Source organism: Taudactylus pleione, unplaced genomic scaffold (genome assembly GCF_031769625.1).
Source record: "Taudactylus pleione unplaced genomic scaffold, aTauple2 ptg000007l, whole genome shotgun sequence".
In the NCBI taxonomy this organism is placed as follows: Eukaryota; Metazoa; Chordata; class Amphibia; order Anura; family Myobatrachidae; genus Taudactylus; species Taudactylus pleione.
In genome coordinates, this window is record NW_028284410.1 from 11,937,745 (window position 1) to 11,961,680 (window position 23,936).

Genomic DNA, 23,936 nt, shown 5'->3' on the forward strand with positions numbered 1-23,936 from the left:
CCTACTGGGGTCAGTGGCACAACCGTTCCAGGTGGGATTCTTACGTGTCATTGGGAGGGTAGTTTGTATACCTTGAGTTGCTGGTAATGGGCTGGCATTTGGCTCCCATCTAGGCACTGAGTACTTGGTGAAGGACTGACAGTTGTCCCCCATCCAATCCTTGACTTGTAGGTGATGGGCTAGCAGTTGGCCCCCATATAGGCTTTTGTAAATTATATCATATGGGCTGGCACTTGGAACTCATTTAAACCTGACTTACTTGAACAGATGGTACACTGCATGTAGGGCATTCTTGCCAACTCTCCCTGACTGTCAGCGAGACTCCCTGAAATAGCAGCAATCTCCCTGTTTCCCTGAAGAGACTAGCAATCTGCCTGATTATACCTTACCCCCATTACGAAGTGGTTATATAAAAGAAAAAACAAATATATATACATTCAAATGGGATCATTAGTATAATTTCCTTGCATTGGTTATAGGACACAATGATCCCTATGGCTACATGCATATTCTGAAAAGTATCAGTGTTTTTTCATCAACAAGTAGATCTTGCTAACTGCTTTGGGGCTCATTTACATTTGGATGTCAATCAGTTTTATAGCACGCCTCTCAGATGTAGCTGTACAAGTCCACTTTACCACCACGCTCATAGGTGCTGCTTTCACAATCTCCCTGAAATGCTTTTTCAAAAGTAGGCAAGTCTGATGTAGGGTCGTTCTTTCTTCACCACATGTCACCCTTTTGATAAAATAACTAGAGCTGACCCTTTGTCCCCGACTGCATGTCTCTGTGTCTTTATTTTAGATAAGTTTATATTGTTAACTTGTGTATAAATGTAAACTGATATCAGTTGAAATTAAGTTTAATGCTATAATCAATAAACCAAATAACTTCATATTAAAACTGTTAAAAAATGTAAAAATATCCCACATAGGAATAATAAGTCATTAATGGATGTGTTTTTGCTTGCAGTATTTTCAATGAAACTACATTTCTGTTACCAAGTGATTTTCTCCTAAACTCTATCCACATACAGGAAGTACAGAGGTGAGCCTAGGCTGCGGTAAAGGATGTGAGGCTTGTTCTGAGTTTAATGGATGCATCAAGTGCTTACCAAAGCTTTTTATCCTTTTGGAAAGAAATGATATTCGACAGACTGGGGTCTGCTGGCAATCCTGTCCTGCAGGATACTATGGTGATCGTAATCGGGAAATTAACAAGTGTATGAGTAAGTCAACCAACATACTACATAAAATCTAGACTTATAATAATTATTATCAAGTGGCTTCTCTCCAGTGAATTCATATACTAAAGAAACTATCATTATTTGAGCTAGTCATGCTGCAGCAGTGGGGTTTCTGTTTGCAACAGTAGTTACAACGAAGTAAACCAATTGCTATTGTAAAGGGAGAGTGAAGCGAAACAGTGAATGAGAGTGCTTGGCTTCACAGTGTTGTTGATGCCAGCATTTAAGGGTCTATTTATGAAGCAGTGATAATGCATTTCCTTAGTTTTTTGCCGGAGAAAGGGGTTATCATTACTTTCTTCGATTTAAGAAGAGGGATGCTGCAGGTAAATTGCTGATTTCTCTTGCGGTCCCACTATTTTCACAATGTACTGAACCCAATAGCTTGCTATGGGGATTGTGGTTGTTGATCTACTTATCTACTTCAAAAACCAAGACGGTGTTAATCTATACCCCTCAATGGGTAGTTGCTAATCCGGAAAGACATTGCAGTATCCTCTCCAGGACTTTGGGTCATTTCCAAGAGGAGCCTTGGATTCATAAAATACTTATGTAAAACATTCCAGACAGCTACAATATGCAGTACATGGAATTTTAATTTGTGTGGGGACATCGCAATTATCAATAAACAGATCCCTAAGCATCATATCTAAGTGCGCAGGAGATAATATGTTAGGGTACACTTGATCAGAAGGTCATCAGATGTTCAGCACCTACTGTAGTTTAAGTATTTTAAAAACTATGAAAATATGTTTTGAGCATACTCAGGTACCTAACATAATTTATAACAGAATAAACTTATTTAATCAATCACCACAGTATTTATAATGTCACTTCTATAGATCAAAATGTGTCTGGTGTCCTCCTAGAGTTCCTTGATCACATAGAGGTGTTTTTATATTTGCCCCAGAGCTCTGAGGTGACGGGTTTTGCAGCTTCAGATATTTTTTATTGGTTTGCATATGCAATATAGCAACCATTACTAAATGTATTGCTTGGTCTTTCTTGCTAAGTTCTGTGATTTTCAGTTATGTATTTAAATCATAATTCTGAGCTCTTTACTTTATTGTCATGGCACAGAAGTTGTTCAGAAACATATATCTACAATAGTGTTACACTTACTTTATTACTAGTAATGTTATTTATGTATTATGCCATTGGAATCTACAGTATAGGATAACATTGGAATCTACAGTATAGGATACATAATGCTCAAATGTACACAATATGTAAATTACATACTATTATTTTTCAATTCTCTAGAATGTAAACTAAATAACTGTGAGGAATGCTTCAGCAAGACGTTTTGCACAAAATGTAATGATGGTTTCTACAAACACAAAGGCAATTGTTACTCCGTTTGTCCGGAGGGGTTCGTCGCAGCAAATGGCACAATGGAATGCAGTTCTGGTAAGTTAGATATTTTGAAATACCACTTTCATGAACAACAGAGTATGAAAGGATATAAATGCTATCCCCCAGAGAAAGACACAGCAGGTTTAGTAAATATATTTGTCTTTCCAAATTAGATCAATCTTGAATATAGGGAACAGTTTTCAGTATCTATGTATAAAAGAGGCAAAGGAGAACTTCAGAGAGCTGAGTGTCCATCTACCTTTTTCATACATTGTTAAAATTACTTAAATTAGGAAGGGGTGATGGACTGAGGAATAAGAAGAGGTGACGGACTGAGGAATAATAAGGGGTGATGGACTGAGGAATAAGAAAAGGTGACGGACTGAGGAATAATAAGAGGTGATGGACTGAGGAATAAGAAGAGGTGACTGACTGAGGAATAATAAGGGGTGATGGACTGAGGAATAAGAAGGGGTGATGGACTGAGGAATAATAAGGGGTGATGGACTGAGGAATAAGAAGGGGTGATGGGCTAGAAATAAAAAGAGGTGATGGCCTGAGGAATAAGAAGGGGTAACAAACCGAGGAATAAGAAGGGGTGCTGGACTGAGGAATAAGAAGGGGTGATTGGCTAGAAATAAAAAGAGGTAATGGACTGAGGAATAAGAAGGGTGATGGACTGAGGAATAAGAAGGGGTGATGGACTGAGGAATAAGAAGGGGTGATTGGCTAGAAATAAAAAGAGGTGATGGACTGAGGAATAAGAAGGGGTGACAGACTGAGGAATAAGAAGGGGTGATGGACTGAGGAATAAGACAGGGTGATGGACTGAGTAATAAGAAGGGGTGATGGTCTATAAATAAGAAGAGGTGATGGACTGAGGAATAAAAAGAGGTGATGGACTGAGGAATAAGAAGAGGTGATGGACTGAGCAATAAGAAGGGGTGATGGTCTAGAAATAAGAAGAGGTGATGGACTGAGGGATAAGAAGAGGTGATGGGCTGAGCAATAAGAAGGGGTGATGGTCTAGAAATAAGAAGAGGTGATGAACTGAGGGATAAGAAGGGGTGATGGGCTAAAAATAATAAGAGGTGAAGGACTGGGGAATAAGAAGGGGTGATGGACTAAGGAATAAGAAGGGGTGATGGACTGAGGAATAAGAAAGGGTGACGGACTGAGGAATTAGAAGGGGTGATGGACTGAGGAATTAGAAGGGGTGACGGACTGAGGAATTAGAAGGGGTGACGGATTGAGGAATTAGAAGAGGTGATGGACTGAGGAATAAGAAGGGGTGATGGATTGAGGAATTAGAAGAGGTGATGGACTGGGGAATAAGAAGGGGTGATGGACTGAGGAATTAGAAGAGGTGATGGACTGAGGAATAAGAAGGGGTGACGGACTGAGGAATTAGAAGAGGTGATGGACTGAGGAATAAGAAGGGGTGACGGACTGAGGAATTAGAAAAGGTGATTGACTGAGGAATAAGAAGGGGTGATGGACTGAGGAATAAGAAGGGGTGACGGACTGAGGAATTAGAAGGGGTGATGGACTGAGGAATTAGAAGGGGTGATGGGCTAGAAATAAAAATAGGTGATGGACTGAGAAATAAGACGGGGTGATGGACTGAGGAATTAGAAGGGGTGACTGGCTAGAAATAAAAATAGGTGATGGACTGAGGAATAAGAAGGAGTGATAGATTGAGGAATAAGAAGGGGTGATGGACTGAGGAATAAGGAGGGGTGACAGACTGAAGAATAATAAGGGGTGATGGATTGAGGAATAAGAAGGGGTGATGGACTGAGGTATAAGAAGGGGTGATTGACTGAGGAATAAGAAGGGATGATCCAGGTTTTTAACCTGGCTATACAACCATAAATATAATTGAAAAATGGAACATATATTATCCCACACAATTTCATGAACTATTAAATGCCCTAACGGCTGATGACTTATCATTACCCCTTTCTGTCAACATGTATCTTTATAAATCTTAAACAATATACTGCAAGTGCAGAAGGACTCCTGGGTCATAAACCCGGAAGTCATCTCATCGCAAAAGACAGCTCTTTTTGTAAGAGCTGTCCTTTGCGGTTTTAATCACAATTGTACATGCATATAGCATTATTAATGCTGCTATGCCTGCGATCAGTTGTATCACATCCAAAATTCAATGCTTGATATATCACGCCCTACAGCAGCTAACATCTGCTGTTTTTTATTGCTATTCAACCAGCAGACTAGGAATGAAACCCAAACACAACTAGAGATGGAGTGTGGTATTATTCAGCAATGATTCAGCAAGGATCGCTATTACGATTACGCATGCAATGGGCCGATTGTTGCGTTCTGCGCATGCATCGCAGTGCGTGAACACTCCACTGCGATGGCAGTAACTACGCAGACCCATCAGAGAGTGATTGACAGGAAGCACCGTTTGGGGGTGGTGACGGGAGGGTGGTCAGCGAAATGCAGGCATGCCGGTGCATTTGAATGCCGTTGCAAGGGCATGCATAAATTAGCCATTGCGATTCCATATGCAGCTTGGGCATTCACTGCATGCGATGAGGTTAGCAATTCCTGATTAAGGTCAGACCTAGTGCAAGTGTGTGTGAGGTTCTGATTGTACTCAATGTTACCGAAGGTTTCGCAGTATTGCTAAGTATTACGGATGTGTGTAAGGTAAAGGGGGTGTCCTCATGTTAGGCTGCGACGGGCGACGGCATAGCAATTGCAATCATTAGCATATCTTCGCTGTGCGTAATCACTATTACGATCGCAATAGCAATCCTTACTGAATCAGGTCCAGAGATCTGTGACCAAGTGAGTCTGCCTTGTATAAATTATTAACTCCTGCTTGCTCAGTGCACATAGTTATCCTTACTTAAAATGGGTTTAAATGCTTTCAGGCTTAAATTCAGCCTTCTGTTATCTAATAAACCTGCTGTTTCATTGTGTTGCAGCACAATGTGAAATGAGTGAGTGGGGGCCTTGGAGCCCTTGCTCCCGTACAGCAAAACAGTGTGGGAAAAAAAAAGGAAATGAAGAGAGAACTCGGAAGGTTGTGAAGGCACCACTGGGGGGTGCATCATTGTGTCCACCTACCACAGAGAGGGGGAAATGCACAATGCCCAAAATCCCATGCCCTAAAGGTAAGTTGTCTTGGTTGGTATTGGTGACATTTATAAAAGAGCACGGAAAACAAACACATAAACTGGATACAAAAGAATAGAACTGCAGTTTTCTTCTTATAAGTATTTAATAAACCTGCCCATTACTATTACTAATGTTAATATTATTACTGTGGGGTCTATTTACTAAGCAGTGTTAGGAGACAGAGTGAAAAGTGATAAGGTGCCAGCCAATCAGCTCCCAACTGTCATTTTTCAAACACAGCCTGTGAGATGGCAGTTAGGAGCTGATTGGCTGGCACCTTATCACTTTTCACCCTATCTCCTAACACTGCTTAGTAAATAGACCCCTGTGTCTGACATGTAAAACTTTCCAAAGTGCGGAGAAAATTTATCAAGGTTGAAGATCTGTATATATATATAAATATATATATATATATATATATATTAGGGATGTGCAGGCTCGGATAGGTTCGAGTTTGCACGTGGAGTTCGGATTTTTCCCTCCAAAAAAACGGAACTCAGAACGAGGCAAAACGTCATCTTACATGGACGAACATCATCATTCCTGGACAAAAGACCAGGAATGATGATGTTCGTCCATGTAAGATGACGTTTTGCCTCGTTCTGAGTTCCGTTTTTTTGGAGGGAAAAATCCGAACTCCACGTGCAAACTCGAACCTATCCGAGCCTGCACATCCCTAATATATATATATTTATATAAATATACATCCGTATATATCAACGGGATACTGTGAGCCGATAACGCTGCTGTTGCCGACTGAAACACCTGATGGTGATAAGTTCCACTGGGTTTGCCACAGTATGGGGAAGCCTATTTAAGACGCATTGCATACTTGTTTTGCCAATGATAACAGATTTAAATAGTAAACTAAATCTGAACATTGTAATCTATTAATCTATTTGTAGCTTGCAGTTCCACTGCACATGCGCAAGCTGGCTAGCTGGGTCACTCATGCACATAAGATATTTTTATATCGCATTTGAAGTTGGATGATTTTTAGTTCCAGGAAACTTTCAGATAAAATAGTTAGACAACAAAATTTCAACCATCAAATAGCTAGTAACAAATTAGGGATGTGCAGGCTCGGATAGGTTCGAGTTTGCACGTGGAGTTCGGATTTTTCCCTCCAAAAAAACGGAACTCAGAACGAGGCAAAACGTCATCTTACATGGACGAACATCATCATTCCTGGTCTTATGCATCTCGGCACCATTGCTTCCTAGCAAGAAGAGCTATAGTAGCACAATAGGTGCCGCTATAGTATTGCAACATAGTAGCTTTAATCAGTGACTGACTTTGTCCCAGCCCAAATTTCTCACCTTATAGAATGACCTTGTATGTGATCTCCAAACTAAGCACCTGAAGATTTAGGACATGGATTTGCATTCCTATGTACCTATTTTCTACCTTAATTCACCACTTGTGTTTTGTAAAGAGAGCTTTAGCTGCTTCGTGGATGCACCCCTACACTGACTCTCACCAGTGGCGTAACAACCGTCCCTGCACACCCCGCTTGGGGGCGCTGGCAGGGGGTGGCAGATAACAAGCGTCTGGAGTGTGTAATGCCCCGGACATGCCTAGCCCATGCTCAGCCCTGACTGTCGGCATCAGGAAAAGGGCTGTGGCAGCTGGGACACTGGCCGGCTGTGTGTGTGGGCAGGGACAAGAGGAGGATCGGGGCAGACTGGGCGTCTCCGGTGGCAGATCCCCTCCCCCTGAAATTTCATCTTATCGCTGCTGTAGTCCCCACCAGCAGCAGCAGCTTGATGGTGGCTGGAGATCGCTGTACAGTGGTCATGCGACCGGTACACTAATCCTAGCAATGGCTTACTACATGCCCAGTGCCTCCTCCTCGCAGAACCGCACGGACGAGCAGGAATACCTCCAGGCCTATGAGGGCGTGCTGGAGAGATACAAAGGTTGCAGTGGATAACGCCATCTTCCTGATGGCGTTACCCTGTTGAAGCCTATGGGCTTCTATAGGGAGAGTGTTGTGAGAGGGATCCAATCGGCTCCCTCCCAGCACCCCCCGCGGCGTGTGCGTCCTTCAGCGCATGCTGACATAGGTGAGGGGGGGAAGTTGGGCGCCAGAAACTTTTTTGGCAGGGGGGAGCAAAATTTATAGTTACGCCACTGACTCCCACAATTATTGGTCTCGATCTAAATGGACCAATACCTTCCTATTATTGTGCTTTTAATACTAATAAGTTTTGTGGCTTTATCTGGTAAACTGCTTTAATTTCATATGTAATTTGGAAATGTGAAGTGCAAAGACTGTAGGTCTGTATATTTATGTACACAAGTGAAAGTGTGTCTGTTTACATTAATCTCAAGTGTCCCTCTTTATTCATTGACATGCTAGTATGCATGAATAGATAATTCACATATCTATTTCTCAGAAAATTTAGCGTGGGTTTAGAAGAGAAAATGTTAATTGCAGCAGATGTTTTTTTTATCTTTTCTTTTTTTCATTTAATCAAGTGTTTCCAGTGAAAACATATTACCGTACCCTAACAAAAACAAATATAAAGCCTTTATGTTCTCCTTCACCACTGATGTCTTCTGATTATGTAGAAACACTGATAACCACTGAAACTCAGGAATCTTCCAGGTAGCCAAATTGGCAGAGCAATATCATTTTCTGATTGGCTGCCAGACTTGGTGTGCTATCCTAAATCAAAGGATTTGATTAACATTAACGTGACTAGTAACATGTATTACTCCCAGGGTTTGTTCTATGGGTGAGGATAAAAGAGTGGTGTGTACAGCTGTCTGCCCTCTGCTCTTTAGTGAACCTACAGATCGTGCCACAGGCGTCTTAGTGGCTGAGCTTACAGATGTGGACTTCTGTTTACGATACCTTACTGCTCCAGGAATTTCTCTGGAGTGAACTTCTAGACTCTGGTTTAGTCTGATAACGTATCATTTGTTAAAAGGGCATTAATTAAAAGGGGCCAGCTTACATTCTTCCTGTATAAACTTGGCTGGCCCCCCGGATGCTATCTCCAAAACAAAACCTCAAGCTGTAGAGCTGCAAAACATCAACACAGGGAGAAAAACTGCAGAAATAAATCTATCTACAATATGCCTGCTCCTTCTCAACACCCACAGACTGCAAAATATGCCGCACAGCTGTGTCCACAGCATCAGTATACTCATAGACATAATACTGACACCATGTAAAAGTGTTGTCAATGACTGTGGGTGCTTAGTTCTGAACACATTTTAACATGTAATGCTGTACATACTGTACTTTAATCCTGTTTGGACCCAACACATCCACTATTCATTCATTGCACCTCTTACTTATGGCATCACTTCACTGCTATTAAAGTGATTTAGCCTAGGCAATGCCCCAGTTGAAACCACAGTATACCCTAATTTGCCCAAACGTATGCTGAACGATCTCCCTTGAAATTCCCGGTAAATATATCATCAACGACCAATGATCGTTCTCCCATATGGAAAATTAATGATATCGTCCAGGTTGGCCTGCATGCATGGACGATGGACGATATCGTTATAATCCAGTGGGAGCGCGTATCGTTGGTCGTTCATTGCATACACACTGAATGATATAAATGATATATCGTTGAACGATATAGTTATCATTCATATCGTTCAAAGATATCGTCTCATGTGTATGCACCTTTACTTTCAGTTGAATTTCAGGACCGTTGGTAAGTGTGTGTATCCACAGGATACCTTGGGGTATAGGTGTGACGTCAGTCATCGGGCACCAAAGAGTTAAGCTTTCAGCCTCCCAGGATGCACTAGGGTCCCCCTCCTATACCCCGCCCCCGAGCCAAGGCACCTCAGTTTCGTTTGGTGCCCGGCCGGAGTCGGGTGCACCTGTTGGAGTGGGGGCTAGCAGAGCCCCTGAAGCTTTTTCTTCATGCAGCTGTGGCTGCACATCTGGATGAATAGCATGGACAGTCAGTCCTGACGTCCATGCTGTCTTCCCTACACCCCCGCCGTTACCAGAACGCCGGTACCGATCCGGGGATGCTGGTGAGCATCTGGGGTCACAGCTAGCGGTGACCCCAGATGTTCCGGACCATGGCCGGATTCAAGGGGGACAGCAGGTAAGCAGCGGGGTCCCGCGGTGGGTCCCCGCTGTTACATGGTCCAGAGTCCCCAGGCAGGGGGCTCCCTGGGGACTGGCTGCAGCATGGAGCCAGGTACTGAACCTGCGCTTCCACTACCCCCTGGGACAGCGGACCGCAGCAGAGCGGTAGCGCTGCGGCGTCCCGGGGGTTAAATGCATGCCAGGGGAGCGCGCCTTCCCTGTCTCACAGCCGGCGCCTCCCCCGCTGCACACAGCCCTCTCTGCACACTGCCGACTGGTCCTGTAACAGCGCTCCTCCCCCAGGCCAGCCTCCTCTCTGCTCCTCGGCGGCCATCTTTCCAACGCATGGTGAATGCTGCTGGAAGCGCTGGACGGAAGCATCGTGGTCTGGGTCCCCCCGCATACCTCTCCTCCGATTTTGGGTCAGGTCTGTGTATGCTGCACTGTGTCCTACCAGGCCCTGTATCTGCGTAGTTGAGTGATCAGCGCTGTTAGTGCAGGAATTGATTTTTCTTTGCATTGTATGTGACTGTGCTAGCGCTGCTGCCTGTAACTTTTCTTCTAACTGTCAGCTTTATTACTGTCCCTGTCCTTTCTGCTAAGCCCTTGCGGTGCGGTGCTGCAGGGTGGTCTCTCGCCTATTTAATATATAATTGGTGAGAGGGGTCACATACTTGGTGCCATCATGTCTGAAAGTGATTTTCCTCTCCGCCTACAGTGTACTACGTGTAAAGTACCGTTAGCGGAGGGGGAGGGTAGCGTGGAGGGCCTCTGCTGGCAGTGTTTGTCTATGGCGCGGCCTATTACGGTTACAGCCCCGGTACAGGAGCCACCCTGGGCTTGTTTCGCTCAGGCGCTTACAACCTTAGTGGGCCAGTTAGCTCCGCAGCCCGCGTTTACGCCAATGGGTTTGTCCCAGCAGTCAGTGGTGTCGTCACCCATGCAGGTTTTCCCACGACAATTGGTGGTACCCCACAGTCTCCCTATTTCCCCGCTCCCGGTTTCTCAGGAGCCGGCGTGGGTTAACTCCCTGACGAGTTCTGTACAGCACTTGTCGGATGTGTTGCAAGGGGAGTCTGTGATGCGACCACATAAACGGCCGGTGGCGTCTCTGTCGGCTCCTTATGAGGATGACGAGGGGACGTCTGATGATGGGGAGATTCTGGATCCTTACGATCAGGAACCTCTCCATACTAAGGACGCTGACGCTAAGTCCAAGGTATATATTCCTGGACTTATTCGGGCAGTCCGCACAGCCTTGGTGATTGAGGACGAAGTTCCCCCAGCGGCTAAATCCAAGTATGCCTTTTTTAAAGATGTGAAGGGCGATGCCACAGTCTTTCCTCTTTCGGGTCAGTTAGTGGACCATTTAGAGGGGGCGTGGAAACAGCCTGGCAAAAGATACCAGCCGCAGAGGCGCCTGGCAGTGGCTTATCCATTCGCGGATAATTATTTTGCAAAGTGGGAATCCCCTCCACAGGTGGATTCTCACGTGACCCGTCTTGTCCGTAGCGCCACATTGCCGATGCCATCCATGTCCTCCCTTAAGGATGCTACGGACCGCAAGGTGGAGATCTGCCTGAAGTCTGCTTATTCCCTTGCAGGGGGGGGCAGCACGGCCGGCTATGGCCATTTGCTGGGTTGCCAGAGCGATGGAGCGCTGGGCGGATTCATTAGAGGCATCTTTTGATTCCGACTGTCCGGCCGAACAGGCGGAGTTGATTGGTAATCTCCGTGATTCGGCCACTTATATCAACGAGGCGGCCTTAGACATTAGTACTCTGGTGTCTAGAATTTCTTCAGCAGCGGTGGCTGCTCGTCGCACCTTGTAGCTGCGATCCTGGAAGGCGGACGCAGATTCCAAGAAGGGTTTGGAGGCGTTGCCATTTACCAGAGAAGTTCTCTTCGGTCCGGATCTGGATAAGATTGTGGCCACGCTGGCGGCAGCCAAATCGGCTTGTCTCCCGTCGGCCGCTGCTCCTTCTGGTTCTGGACCATCGTCCTTTCGGTCTTATAGGGCCCAGGGCAGGCCCAAACCACAGTCTTTTCCTCGACAGGCTGGCCCTACGAAATCGGCCAAGCCCCGGAAGCAGGCATGGAGTACCAGACGTCCGGCCCCTAAGCCAGATGACAAGCCTGCGGCCTGACGGTCCGGGCCTCCCTTTGGGGGATCCCAAGGTGGGAGGCCGCATGCTGCAGTTCGCCCAGTGTTGGTCGGTCACTACGACAGACACTTGGGTTCTCGAGGTGGTCTCCCACGGGTACGCCCTCTCTTTCCAGCACAGACCCCCGGCTCACCACGGGTCTACCATCAGACCGGAACAAGGCTACGGAGCTGCGGAAGGTATTGCACACTATGCTCCAGGCTGGAGTTATAGTGCCTGTTCCATTCTCCCAGAGGGGCCAGGGTTTCTATTCAAATCTTTTTTTGGTACAGAAATCCAATGGGTCGTATCGTCCGATTCTCAACCTCAAAGCTCTCAACAAGTCTTTGCGGGTACCGAAGTTTCGGATGGAGACCCTACGGTCCATCATTCTGGCGCTGGAACCTGGGGACTACATGGTGTCATTTGACATACAGGTCGCTTACCTGCATGTCCCTATTCTTTTGCGTCATCAACAGTTCCTCAGGTTTGCAATCCGCAGCGACCACTTCCAGTTTCGGGCGTTACCTTTTGGCCTGGCGACAGCACCGCGTGTGTTCACCAAGGTGATGGCGGTCATGACGGCTTCTCTGCGGCTGCAGGGAGACCGCATGTTGCCGTACTTGGATGACCTTTTATTGGTGGCGGGATCTCCAGAGCTCCTTCTACACCACTTGGACCTGACCATTGCGCTACTGCAACAGCATGGCTGGCTAATCAACTGGCAGAAGTCCACTCTAATCCCGTCTCGGCGGATTCTGCACCTTGGAGCCTTATTGGACTCGGAACAGCAAAGGAAAAGATCTCTGCTTTACAGTCGAGAGTGCGCAGTTGTCTGCACAGCCGCCGGGTGTCTCTACACTCGGCGATGAGGTTATTGGGCTCCATGGTGTCGATGTTCAACATGGTGGAATATGCCCAGTTCACTCCAGACCTCTGCAGCACCTGATCCTGTCCAAGTGGAATGGGCTGCCTCAGTCTCTGAAGTCTCAGACGATTGTGCTCACCCCGGAGGTTCGCCTGTCCCTTGCCTGGTGGTTGCAGACGACCCATCTCAACAAGGGACATCCGTTCTGGGTACCAAATTGGGTCCTGTTGACAACGGATGCCAGTCTTCGGGGCTGGGGAGCAGTTTTGGGTCCACACTTGTTCCAGGGCAGGTGGACGCCGACAGAAGCGGAGCTTCCAATCAATATCTTGGAACGGTCTTCAATGCTCTCCAGCAGGCACATCGGGTTCTCCAGGGTCGTCCGGTACAGGTCCAGTCGGACAACACTACCACCGTGGCCTACATAAACAGGCAAGGAGGAACCCGAAGTCGGGCGGCTCTCGTGGAGGTCTCTCGGATCCTGGTATGGGCGGAGCGCAATCTTCCGGCCATTTCAGCGGTCTTCATTCCGGGAGTGCTAAATTGGGAAGCGGACTTTCTAAGTCGCCAGGACGTTCATCCGGGGGAATGGTCCCTGCACCTGGACGTTTTTCAACTGCTGGTGGACAGATGGGGTCTTCCAGAGATCGACCTCATGGCGTCCCGGCACAACAACAAGTTGCCGGTGTACGGGTCTCGCACAAGAGACGAAGGGGCGTCTCTGGTGGATGCTCTGTCCGTCCGGTGGACGTTCCGGTTCGCATACCTGTTTCCTCCGATTTCCCTTCTTCCACGGGTAATCCGGAAATTCAAACAGGAAGGAGGGATGCTCCTGTTGATAGCTCCCGCGTGGCCCAGATGGCACTGGTTCTCAGACCTTCAAGGTCTGTCCGTGGACAGTCCTCTGCGGTTGCCGCTATGACCGGACCTTCTGTCACAGGGTCCCTGTCTTCACCCGGACCTGACTCGGCTGTCTTTGACGGCGTGGCTGTTGAGACAGCCATGCTGAGGTCCAGGGGGTTTTCCAGCTCTGTGGTGCGTACCATGTTACGAGCTCGGAAGCCGTCTTCCGCGAGGATATACCATCGCGTGTGGCATACGTTCTTCCAGTGGTGTCGACCGAGAGGTTATGCACCGAGGGAATTTCATCTGTCTCGGATACTCGCCTTCCTACAAGCGGGACTAGATCATGGGCTTCGCCTTGCTTCTTTGAAGGTACAAGTTTCGGCCCTGTCTGTCTGGTTTCACCATAGGATTGCTACAATCCCGGATGTGCGCACCTTTATGCAAGGTGTTCTCCGCATTCAGCCGCCCTTTGTTCCACCTGTGGCGCCTTGGGATTTGGCTGTGGTCCTGAGGGCTCTTCAGGGACCACTGTTTGAGCCACTGGACTCAGTGGATCTTAAATGGCTAACAGCTAAGACTGTTTTCTTTCTGGCTATTGCTTCGGCCAGACGTGTTTCTGATTTAGGGGCTCTTTCTTGTAGACCCCCTTTCTTGGTTTTTCATGGGAACAGGGCAGTGCTCCGCACTCGGCCCGAGTTTCTTCCCAAAGTTGTTTCCCAGTTTCATGTTAACGAGGAAATCGTTGTTCCGGCCTTTAACTCACCTGGTATTTCAGTGGGTGAGGCCACTTTGGATGTTGTGCGGGCCTTAAGGACTTATGTTGACCGCACTTCTTCGTTTAGGAAGTCGGACGCCTTGTTTGTCCTCTATGGCTTCCATAAAAAGGGTTGGCCTGCTTCAAAGCAAACTTTGGCAGCCTGGATCCGTATGGCTATTTCTGAAGCTTATCTTCATGAAGGCCTGCCGGTTCCTCCTTCTGTGAAGGCTCATTCCACTAGGTCTGTGGGTCCTTCGTGGGCAGCTCGACGTGGTGCCTCTGCAGTCCAAATATGCAAGGCTGCTACGTGGTCCTCTGTCCATACCTTCATGAGGTATTACAGGTTTGACACCTTCGCCTCTCAGGATGCTTCCTTCGGGCGGCGGATTCTCCTTTCAGCACAGGAGCGTCCCCACCCTTAAAGGATACTGCTTTGGGACATCCCCAAGGTATCCTGTGGATACCCTATGGACCCTGAAGTAGAAAATATGAGACATGGTAAGAACTTACCCTTGTTATCTCTATTTCTACGAAGTCCATAGGGTTCCACAGGACTCCCGCCCTGTCGCACCTGTGCTGCAGATGGGCTTTGCTCTGGTCACCGGTTTTTCCATCTCCCTCTGGTGAGAATGTGATTCTTGTGTGTGTCCATATCTTTTTTCTCTCTCTTCCTTCTCCTCCTCCGGCCTATGGCTTGGTAACTAACTGAGGTGCCTTGGCTCGGGGGCGGGGTATAGGAGGGGGACCCTAGTGCATCCTGGGAGGCTGAAAGCTTAACTCTATGGTGCCCGATGACTGACGTCACACCTATACCCCAAGGTATCCTGTGGAACCCTATGGACTTCGTAGAAATAGAGATAACAAGGGTAAGTTCTTACCATATCTCATATTTTATAATCTCTAAATTGGAGATATTACAATGACACAGATCATATTTTATTTTGCTTTTTTTTTCCAATTACTTTACAATCAAACTTAACTAATGGTATATTTCTACAGCTTCCATTTAGGAAGTGGTCTGCCTTTAGACATTGCCTGTACCCTAGGTAGTGATCCCCCTAGATATATTGGTATTGATTATCCCCCAATGGCCACTAAAGTTTGGTACTGAATTATAGATAAGGGGAAATCATAGTAAAACTAGATTCACAGGGGAACAGCTCATTATTGCAGGTGCAAAGTTAGACTTTTGCTTTGCAAATAAGCATACTGCTCGTACTTGTATTTGTAAATTCACATTTCATGGAATTTATAGACTATTAATAGAGCTGAGATGATGACAACAGTCAATTCATTCTGCTGTGTGATGTGGTTGGGGTAGGAAACATTTACAGTCAAACTTCTCCAATGAAATAGGAAACATTTTGTGGTCAAATGTGGAATGAGGTAAATATTTTACAGGACAGTTTTGAAATGTTTGCCTATCTCCAGCCTGGATTGTGGACTTCAGGAAACACCTCACCTGGCCTTCTATACAAGTAGACTAAACTACCCTCATCCTGCTCATTTTAAAGGCATAACCAAAGTTGACATTCCCTGCTTTTACTCTAGCGGTCATTGATAAATCAGACAATGTACTGGTTAGTGGTGTACATAATTTGTCTGCCTTACCCATACCAAGGCAAATGCTTACATTTCTCTTAGGAAACTTCCCTCACAAAGTGCTCTTGATCAATGGATGGCCCTGATGATTAAGGGCCTCATTTATCAATGAGTCTAATCATTCACAACGAGTAATAAAACTCATTGCGTATGATAATGGTGCTCCAGCCAATCAGCTCCCAACTGTCATTTTCAAACAGATGACATTAGTATCCAATTTGCTGTGAGTTCAGGCAGTGGATACTTAAAGGGCTTTTCACTGCTACATGAATAGATGCCTATCAGTGATAACAGGGCTTTTCACTGCTTCATCCTATTCAGAGAAGAGGTTACCATGACCGAATCTTGGATTTCTCCAACGGTGCCCCTGATTATTCCCCATATGGGGATCGCGATTCATAGAAGCATGGAAAGCTCATCTTTCCATTTTGCTTCTCAAAAAAATGTTGCCTTCTCAGTGTGACGTAAAGAGCCTTGACGGGATAAGAGCATTGAAGACAGCTGTCTCCCTGCCTTCTCCCTGTTCTCCCAACCCTCTTTACTGTTAACTAGTTAATCAGGGGTGCCTGGGCTACTCAGATGGAGAGAAGAAGTGATGTCTATCTTCTTGCTTCTGGGACCCTGGTCAACTCAAACATACCCACTTCTCCCCCTTCTCCAGCTGACCCTCTCTGCCCCCACTATTGATCCATTCACAAACTCTTGGACGGATTATGGATGCAACCCGTATTTAGGGAATTGGCTAGACCTATGCCTGAGGCGCAGAGTCTAATGTGCCGGTGGTATTCACCAGGGACCGTCGCAAGAAGGTATGGACTTGGCTGCGTCCGACACACACAGGTCATGGCCCTCAGGTTAGGTTCCCCTATACAGGTGCTGGTGCACACTGAATGAAGTGCAGAAGAATAAACGTAGTCAACAGGCCGGGTCAATACCAACAGGCGAGACGGTACCAGGGAGCAGACGTAAACAGGTCACAGGGAATAGCCGAGGACAGAACCAGATATCAGATGCGGTACCAGGGAGTCAAACGAAATCGGAGTCACAAACAAGCCAGGGTCAGGATCAGAATAACAGGTAATGCACAGGAACGCTGAAGTATGGTATGGAGCCTATACTCTGGCACTGGAGTGCTCCCAGAGTCCCCCATAGGGAGCCGAGCCTGCCTGCATCAGGAGAGAGGACGAGCGACGGGGACCAGCGGCAGGTGCCGGGAACACCCCGTCCACTGTTCCCTCACAGATCAGCGCCGCCAGACCTGGTAAGTGTGGTCCGGCAGGCTGTGACAGATCCACACTGCCGACTGCTGCATCCCCTCTCTCCCCCACTGCTGACCCACTCTGATCTAGACTGCCAACTTCAGCACACCATCTCCACCCCCGCCGCCCCCATTGCTGATCCAGTCTGCCCTCCAACTGTCCTGTCCGCTGCGCTGCTCTTTTGACTGTAGCACATCCGGGGCATGCGTGGTGAAGAAGACATATTGGACTCCCGATATGTCTGTCTTCACACTGCTTCATGTGATCGTGGAGGGGCTGTTTACTGTAGGACATCGCCTGAAAGGTACATTTTACTGAATGGTTACATAACACTACTATACATTAAATCAGTGGTTCTCAAATTCGGTCCTCAGGACCCCACACAGGTCACTTTTTCCAGGTCACCCAGCAGGAGCACAGGTGTAGTCATTACTCACTGACACATTTTAAAAGATCCACAGGTGGAGCTAATTATTTAACTTGTGATTCTGTGAGGAGACCTGGAAAACATGCACTGTTTGGGGTCCTGAGGACTGAGATTGAGAACCTGTGCATTAAATCAATTAGCATTTCAGCATCTACATCAATAGACCCCTTAATTACTGGAGCAATTCAGTATTACTCCGATGTGGGTACAGCTGCTTCGATATGCAGCTGTCCCTGTGATCTTTCACACTGCTACTAACGTAGTAGTGATACTTACCACTCCTGAACTGGACCTTCACGCATGTGCGCAGTTGCAGGTCATGAGTGGGGAGGCAGAGGAGGATCCTTCTTCAGAAGTGGCCCATGTGGTGACATGTGGCCCACAACTCCTGCTACTGGCTAGCATAGCATAGTGCCTGGAATAGCACCCTCCAGCCAGTATTGCTGCTGCAGGACACTTCAGACAGGCATCTTGCAGTTTGTAAGTGATATAATAGTGTCTGCTCTCAGCTCACTCCTCATATATAACCCCAAGACTTCTCACCACCCGGGTGAGTTGAGCAGCCAGCCGTGGCGGTAGATGGCCGGGGTCCACGTGATCAAACGAGAGCATGGGACCTGGAAGTCTTGCTGCGGCTGGTGAATGACATCGGGCTGAATTGCGAGTGTGTTACAAGGCACACACTCCAAGCAGGCAGGAGGATACAGACACAGGACGATGAGAGAGGAGACAAGAAGGATTCTTACACCAGAGGACATTAGGGTAAGTGGACGGACCAGTGGGCACGATATGCCGCCCCTCCAGAGCGCAACACCCATTGGACATTTGAACATTACAGACATTGATTGTCTATGGATATTCTGTTACACCAACAACAGAATATGATTTGGCTGCTAATCTTAAAACAACTATACAGTTAATAACACTATAGTGCTCATTACTCAGTAGGAGCACTGTGACTCCAAGTATATCGATAAATAATGTTACTTATTCATTTGTTTATATTATTATAACATTATCCCTATTATATAGTACATTTGGAACTAGACATTATATACTGTCTTTTAAGTAATGCATACATATGAGGAGAACATTTAGCTTGCCTCTGGGCAACTGGGATGAAGTTAGGCCGCTGAATACACTAATTAAACTTCTGAAATCATCCTTATTTTATGTTTATTTGATGGAGGTTTACAGTATATATAGTCCAGCGGTTCAAAAAATGTGGCACTAAGAAGATTTAAAAATGCAAAACTCCTTTATTAGATCTGTAAAGACATGGTGCATCTTAGACAGCATACTACAAGCAGTCCCCTTGAAACATTGGCCTTGGATGGGGTGATGTATTTGTGCTGCTGGGACACCGGCATCTAGCACCATGGCACCGTCAGTGACTACCAGACGACAGCGTGCATGCCATGACTGGTGTTGCTGGGAAACTGGGACGTGGGAAACTGGGACGTAATTTTTTAACCCCCCTCTCTCTGCGCCTCGTGGTCCCAGCAGTCACTCATTGGGTCAATATCTTCTCTATTTAGAGCGGGGTAAGTAGCACCTATTTGTGGCTGCAGGCTTTTTATTTTTCTTCATTATTGTCCTGAGGACAGTGTTTATATATACCAGAACAACGACTTATACTACTGTCTGTATGATTTTTAATGGTGGTTTAAATACACTTTTTTATTGGAGTGATGTACCTTTGTGCCTAGATAGATAGATAAATAGACAGACAGATACAGTTTTGTAGGAACCGAGACTTGTTCCGGCATGCTGAAAAGACTGTTCTGTATATCTGCAGCTTACTGGGAAATACGTACCCTGATATAATCCGGAAATATCAGAGTGAATCCCTGCACTGGGTTTATTGTAGTACACTCGTTGTTATTATCTTGGATATAAGTGAGATATAATTTTTTAGTAAAGTGATTGTGATTATTATACTCACCTGTGCACCCTCCGTTCTTTTAATTTCTATATATCTACACTGCCTGTGGCTGAGGTACTTGGAGGAAGAGCGGCAGTACTATACATCTTACCCTGTTGGAAACGGACAATACTTGTTTTGGGGACACTTGAGAACATGGTGCTGAAGTATTTGTATATATATATATTTATATACATACTGTGATAGAAGCACTGGGGAAGTTAGGGGTGGCATGTATATGTGTCCCAGATTCCTGTAGTATGTATTTTAACCCCCAGGAAGAGTCTGTATTACAAACAGATCTGAGTGTCGGCTTTTGGTAAAAGCCAGAGAATGGGTCCTGGGGGTGTGGATGTGAGAGAGAAAGGAGGGCTCCATCCACAGGGCTATTTCAGGTGTTAGGCGTTTCAGCCTGAGAGCAGGCTAATTAGGGATTACACCTGGAAGTGGCTGGCTCAATATAGCTGTGTAAGAGTTTTGATGCAATGTCTCATACCTGGGAGAGCAGGCCCGCAGGTTAGCTTGCTCTGAGACCCTGTTTGCTACAATCCAGAAGTTACTGTGGACGTGAGCTTATTTAGTGTTCGGTTAGTGAGGGAATTTACTGTCTAGTTAGATCCCAGACGGGTTGGGATTTATTTTTATGTTTTGTTTATTTCATTATTGGTGTTGCACAATAAAAACTGACGCCGACCAGCTTGCACGAAAACCCACGACTGGAGTGCTGTTTCCTGGCTGCTGTGTGTAAGGAGGTGTCCATCTACCCCAGGAGAGGGACCCCTACCCCGATCATATCACAATTGGTGGAGAATGCAGGCATACACACTGAAAACTGCAGCAAGAGGAAAAGTTTGCATTGAAAATTTAAAGAGACAGTCACCAATTTGTAGTTTGGATGTCATCCTGTGTTTTATGAAATCCATAAAGGTGGCATTGGTAGATGCTTAGAGAAGCAAGATTCCACTTCCAACCTACACCTAAAGACAACATGGAGGACATTGTTAAGGCCTTGCTCCAATCTAACAAAACTCTGCAAGAAGCTATCAGAGCTCAGCAGGATACTAACAAAGCTCAGCAAGAAGATACCAGAACTCAGCAAATTGCCATAGAGGAAACCAGCCAGGCCTTAAAAGACATTGTACAACAGCTAGTATTCTGGACTGGAGATGCTTCCACTGGACTTCCAAACAACATTCGCTCCATACGGGCCAGTCACTTTCTGCAAAAGATGACCGAGAGTGATGATGTGGAAGCATATCTTACGGCCTTTGAGAGAACCACAGAAAGGGAGAGTTGGCCCAAGGAACAGTGGGCAAGTGGCACCCTTCCTATCTGGAGAACCACAAAACGCCTACTATGACGTGCCTGGCTGATGCCAAGGACTATGCAAAGCTAAAACAGGAGATCCTAGCTCGCTTGGGAGTCACCTCATTTGTTCGGGCACAACGAGTCCACCGCTTGGAGTTACAAATGGAAAAGCCTCCACGCTCACAGATGCATGACCTCGTCCATCTAACCACAAAATGGCTACAACCCAAGATGCTGACAGGACCGCAGATCGTGGAAAGAGTCGTGATGGACCAGTATCTGCGATCACTACCTGCATCTCTGCGCAAGTGGGTGAGCCATGCAGACCCTAAGTCTGCAGACCAGTTAGTCGAACTGTTGGAGAGGTATGTGGCGGCTGAGGAACTGTTGAGTGTGTCCCACCGGGACCCGATTCCGCAACGGCGATCTTCCGTGACTACTGGTAAGACTGTTCCAGGGGAAAAGGGTGCTGGGCGGTGAAATGAACTTAAGACTGTGGGTTTGGAACCTGAGGATAGGCCAGCCAGGCCAGGAAGGTTCTTACCCCATAAGAGACTTGATAATAATATGATACAATGTTTTCGATGTAGTGAATTGGGCCATATTGCTGATAATTGTCCACTCACCTCTGAACCTATGCAATGTGATACCGCTTATGTCCGTTGCAGAATGTCTTTCATTGCACAGCCTGCCTGTACTGCTGACCGACAGGCTGAGATAGATAAGCAAATGTGTAAGGTTACTGTAAAAGGCAATCAAGTAGCGGCTCTGTTAGATTCTGGCAGCCTGGTTACACTTATGAAAGCTGAACTGGTGAACCCCTTAAAGCGCAAGGGAAGAGCTGTTGGTGTGACCTGCATACATGGGGATACTCGGTATTATGTTACTGTGGAAGTGAACATAGAAACACAGTGTGGTTCCGCTATAGTCTCTGTGGGTTTGGTGCATGGCTTGAGGTATGATATAATGTTGGGGAGAGACTTTGCTCACTTCTGGAAGTTGTGGGAAAGCCAATTTGTTACCGAAGTAAATAACCCTGACCCATTTGAGAAGGTTGCTGATGCAGTAGCAGGGGAAGTTTCTTCTGAGTTTGAGAAGTTCCCTTTTTCTAGCATGATTGGTGAACCAGAGAATACTGAGGTGGGAAGTGTTGTTAAGTCAGTTGATCGTCTGTCTGATCTTGAGGTCAGAAAAGAGATCTTTGCAGTGGAGCAGTTAAATTACCCTACTCTAGTAAAAGCCAGGGAAAATGTAAAAGTGATTGGTGGTAAATCCATAGACCCTGATAGTCCGTTGTCATGTCCTCACATGGCAGTACGCCAGGATTTTTTGTACAGGAGACATCCAAGGGGATTACCTGACATTACCAAGGAGACATGGGAGGGGCAGTCCAGTACCTATAAAACTGTCATTGAGCCTAGGAAAAGAAAGCCAGAACAGTTGTACCATGTAAATCTTATCAACCTTGGAAGGATAGAGCAGCTCTGTCAGCCGTCCCGGCCCCTCCAGTAAACCTAGGGCCTTTGATTCCTGAAGTGACAATAGCTAAAACCCTGTCAACCGTTCAACAGCAGGAAGTTAAGGAATTTCTTATCAGAAATAGGGTTTTGTTCTTAGATGTACCGGGTAAAACCACAGTCATTAAATATGACATAATCACTGACCCAGGGGTTAAGATTAACCTAAAGCCCTATAGGTTACCAGAAGCCCAAAGAGAATCAGTGTCTAAAGAAATAAAAAAAATGTTGGAACTGGGTGTAATTGAAAAATCGCATAGTGAGTGGTCAAGTCCCATTGTGCTTATTCCAAAGCCTGACAGGAGTGTACGCTTCAGCAACGATTTCCGAAAATTGAACAGTGTGTCAAAGTTCAATGCCTATCCAATGCCAAGGGTGGATGAACTAATTGAAAGGCTAGGAACAGCCAGGTATTTAACCACTCTAGACTTAACCAAAGAGTATTGGCAAGTGCCGTTAACTGAGAGTGCCAAAGAAAAGACAGCTTTTTCGACACCAGAAGGGTTGTCCCAATACAAGATGTTGCCCTTTGGGTTACGTGGGGCACCAGCTACCTTCCAAAGGATGATGGATAGAATTCTAAGACCCCATAGACGGTATGCTGCTGCTTGTCTAGGTGTAGTCATTCATAGTCCTGATTGGCAGTCTCATTTGCCCAGAATACAAGCAGTGTTGGACCCCATCTATAGGGCAAGATTAACAGCCAACCCAGAGAAATGTTGCCTAGGGATGGAAGAATTAAAGTATCTTGGTTACACCATTGGCAGAAGTTTAATAAAGCCACAGCTTAATAACAAGGTGGTTCTTGGCATTACAAAATTTCAAGCTCGCAGTAGAACACAGGCCAGGAAGCCAGCTGGCCAATACAGATGCTTTGTCACGTGTCCATTGTTTGGGGGCTGCTATTGTTCCACCCACAGGTCGAAACAAAGGGGGGGGGATGTGTGATAGAAGCACTGGAAAAGTATATGTGTCCCAGATTCCTGTAATATGTATTTTAACCCCCAGGAAGAGTCTGTTTTACAAACAGATCTGAGTGTCGGCTTTTGGTAAAAGCAGGTGAATGGGTCCTGGGGGTGTGGATGTGAGAGAGAAGGGAGGGCTCCCTCCACAGGGCCGTTTCAGGTGTTAGGCCTTCAGCCTGAGAGCAGGCTAATTAGGGATTACACCTGGAAGTGGCTGGCTCAATATAGCTGTGTAAGAGTTTTGATGCAGTGTCTCATACCTGGGAGCTTGCTCTGAGACACTGTTTGCTACAGTCCAGAAGGTACTGTGGACATGAGCTTATTTAGTGTTTGGTTAGTGAGGGAATTTACTGTCTAGTTAAGAGGCCAGACGGGTTAGGATTTATTTTTAATGTTTTGTTTATTTGATTATTGGTGTTGCACAATAAAAACTGGCGCTGACCAGCTTGCACGAAAACCCACGACTGGAGTGCTGTTTCCTGGCTGCTGTGTGTA

The 23,936-nt window shown here is 46.3% G+C and overlaps 1 protein-coding gene across 2 annotated transcripts in view; it reads left to right on the forward strand.

Moving 5' to 3' along the window:
* Nucleotides 1–23,936, forward strand: part of RSPO1 (R-spondin 1) — a 163,582-nt gene that overhangs the window by 121,705 nt on the left and 17,941 nt on the right. For both annotated transcript variants that reach the window (XM_088460501.1, XM_088460504.1), the window contains exons 3-5: nt 1,037–1,228; nt 2,510–2,656; nt 5,563–5,751. In XM_088460501.1, the coding sequence (XP_088316627.1) occupies nt 1,037–1,228; nt 2,510–2,656; nt 5,563–5,751 (528 nt within the window). The remainder of the gene's footprint in view (nt 1–1,036; nt 1,229–2,509; nt 2,657–5,562; nt 5,752–23,936) is intronic.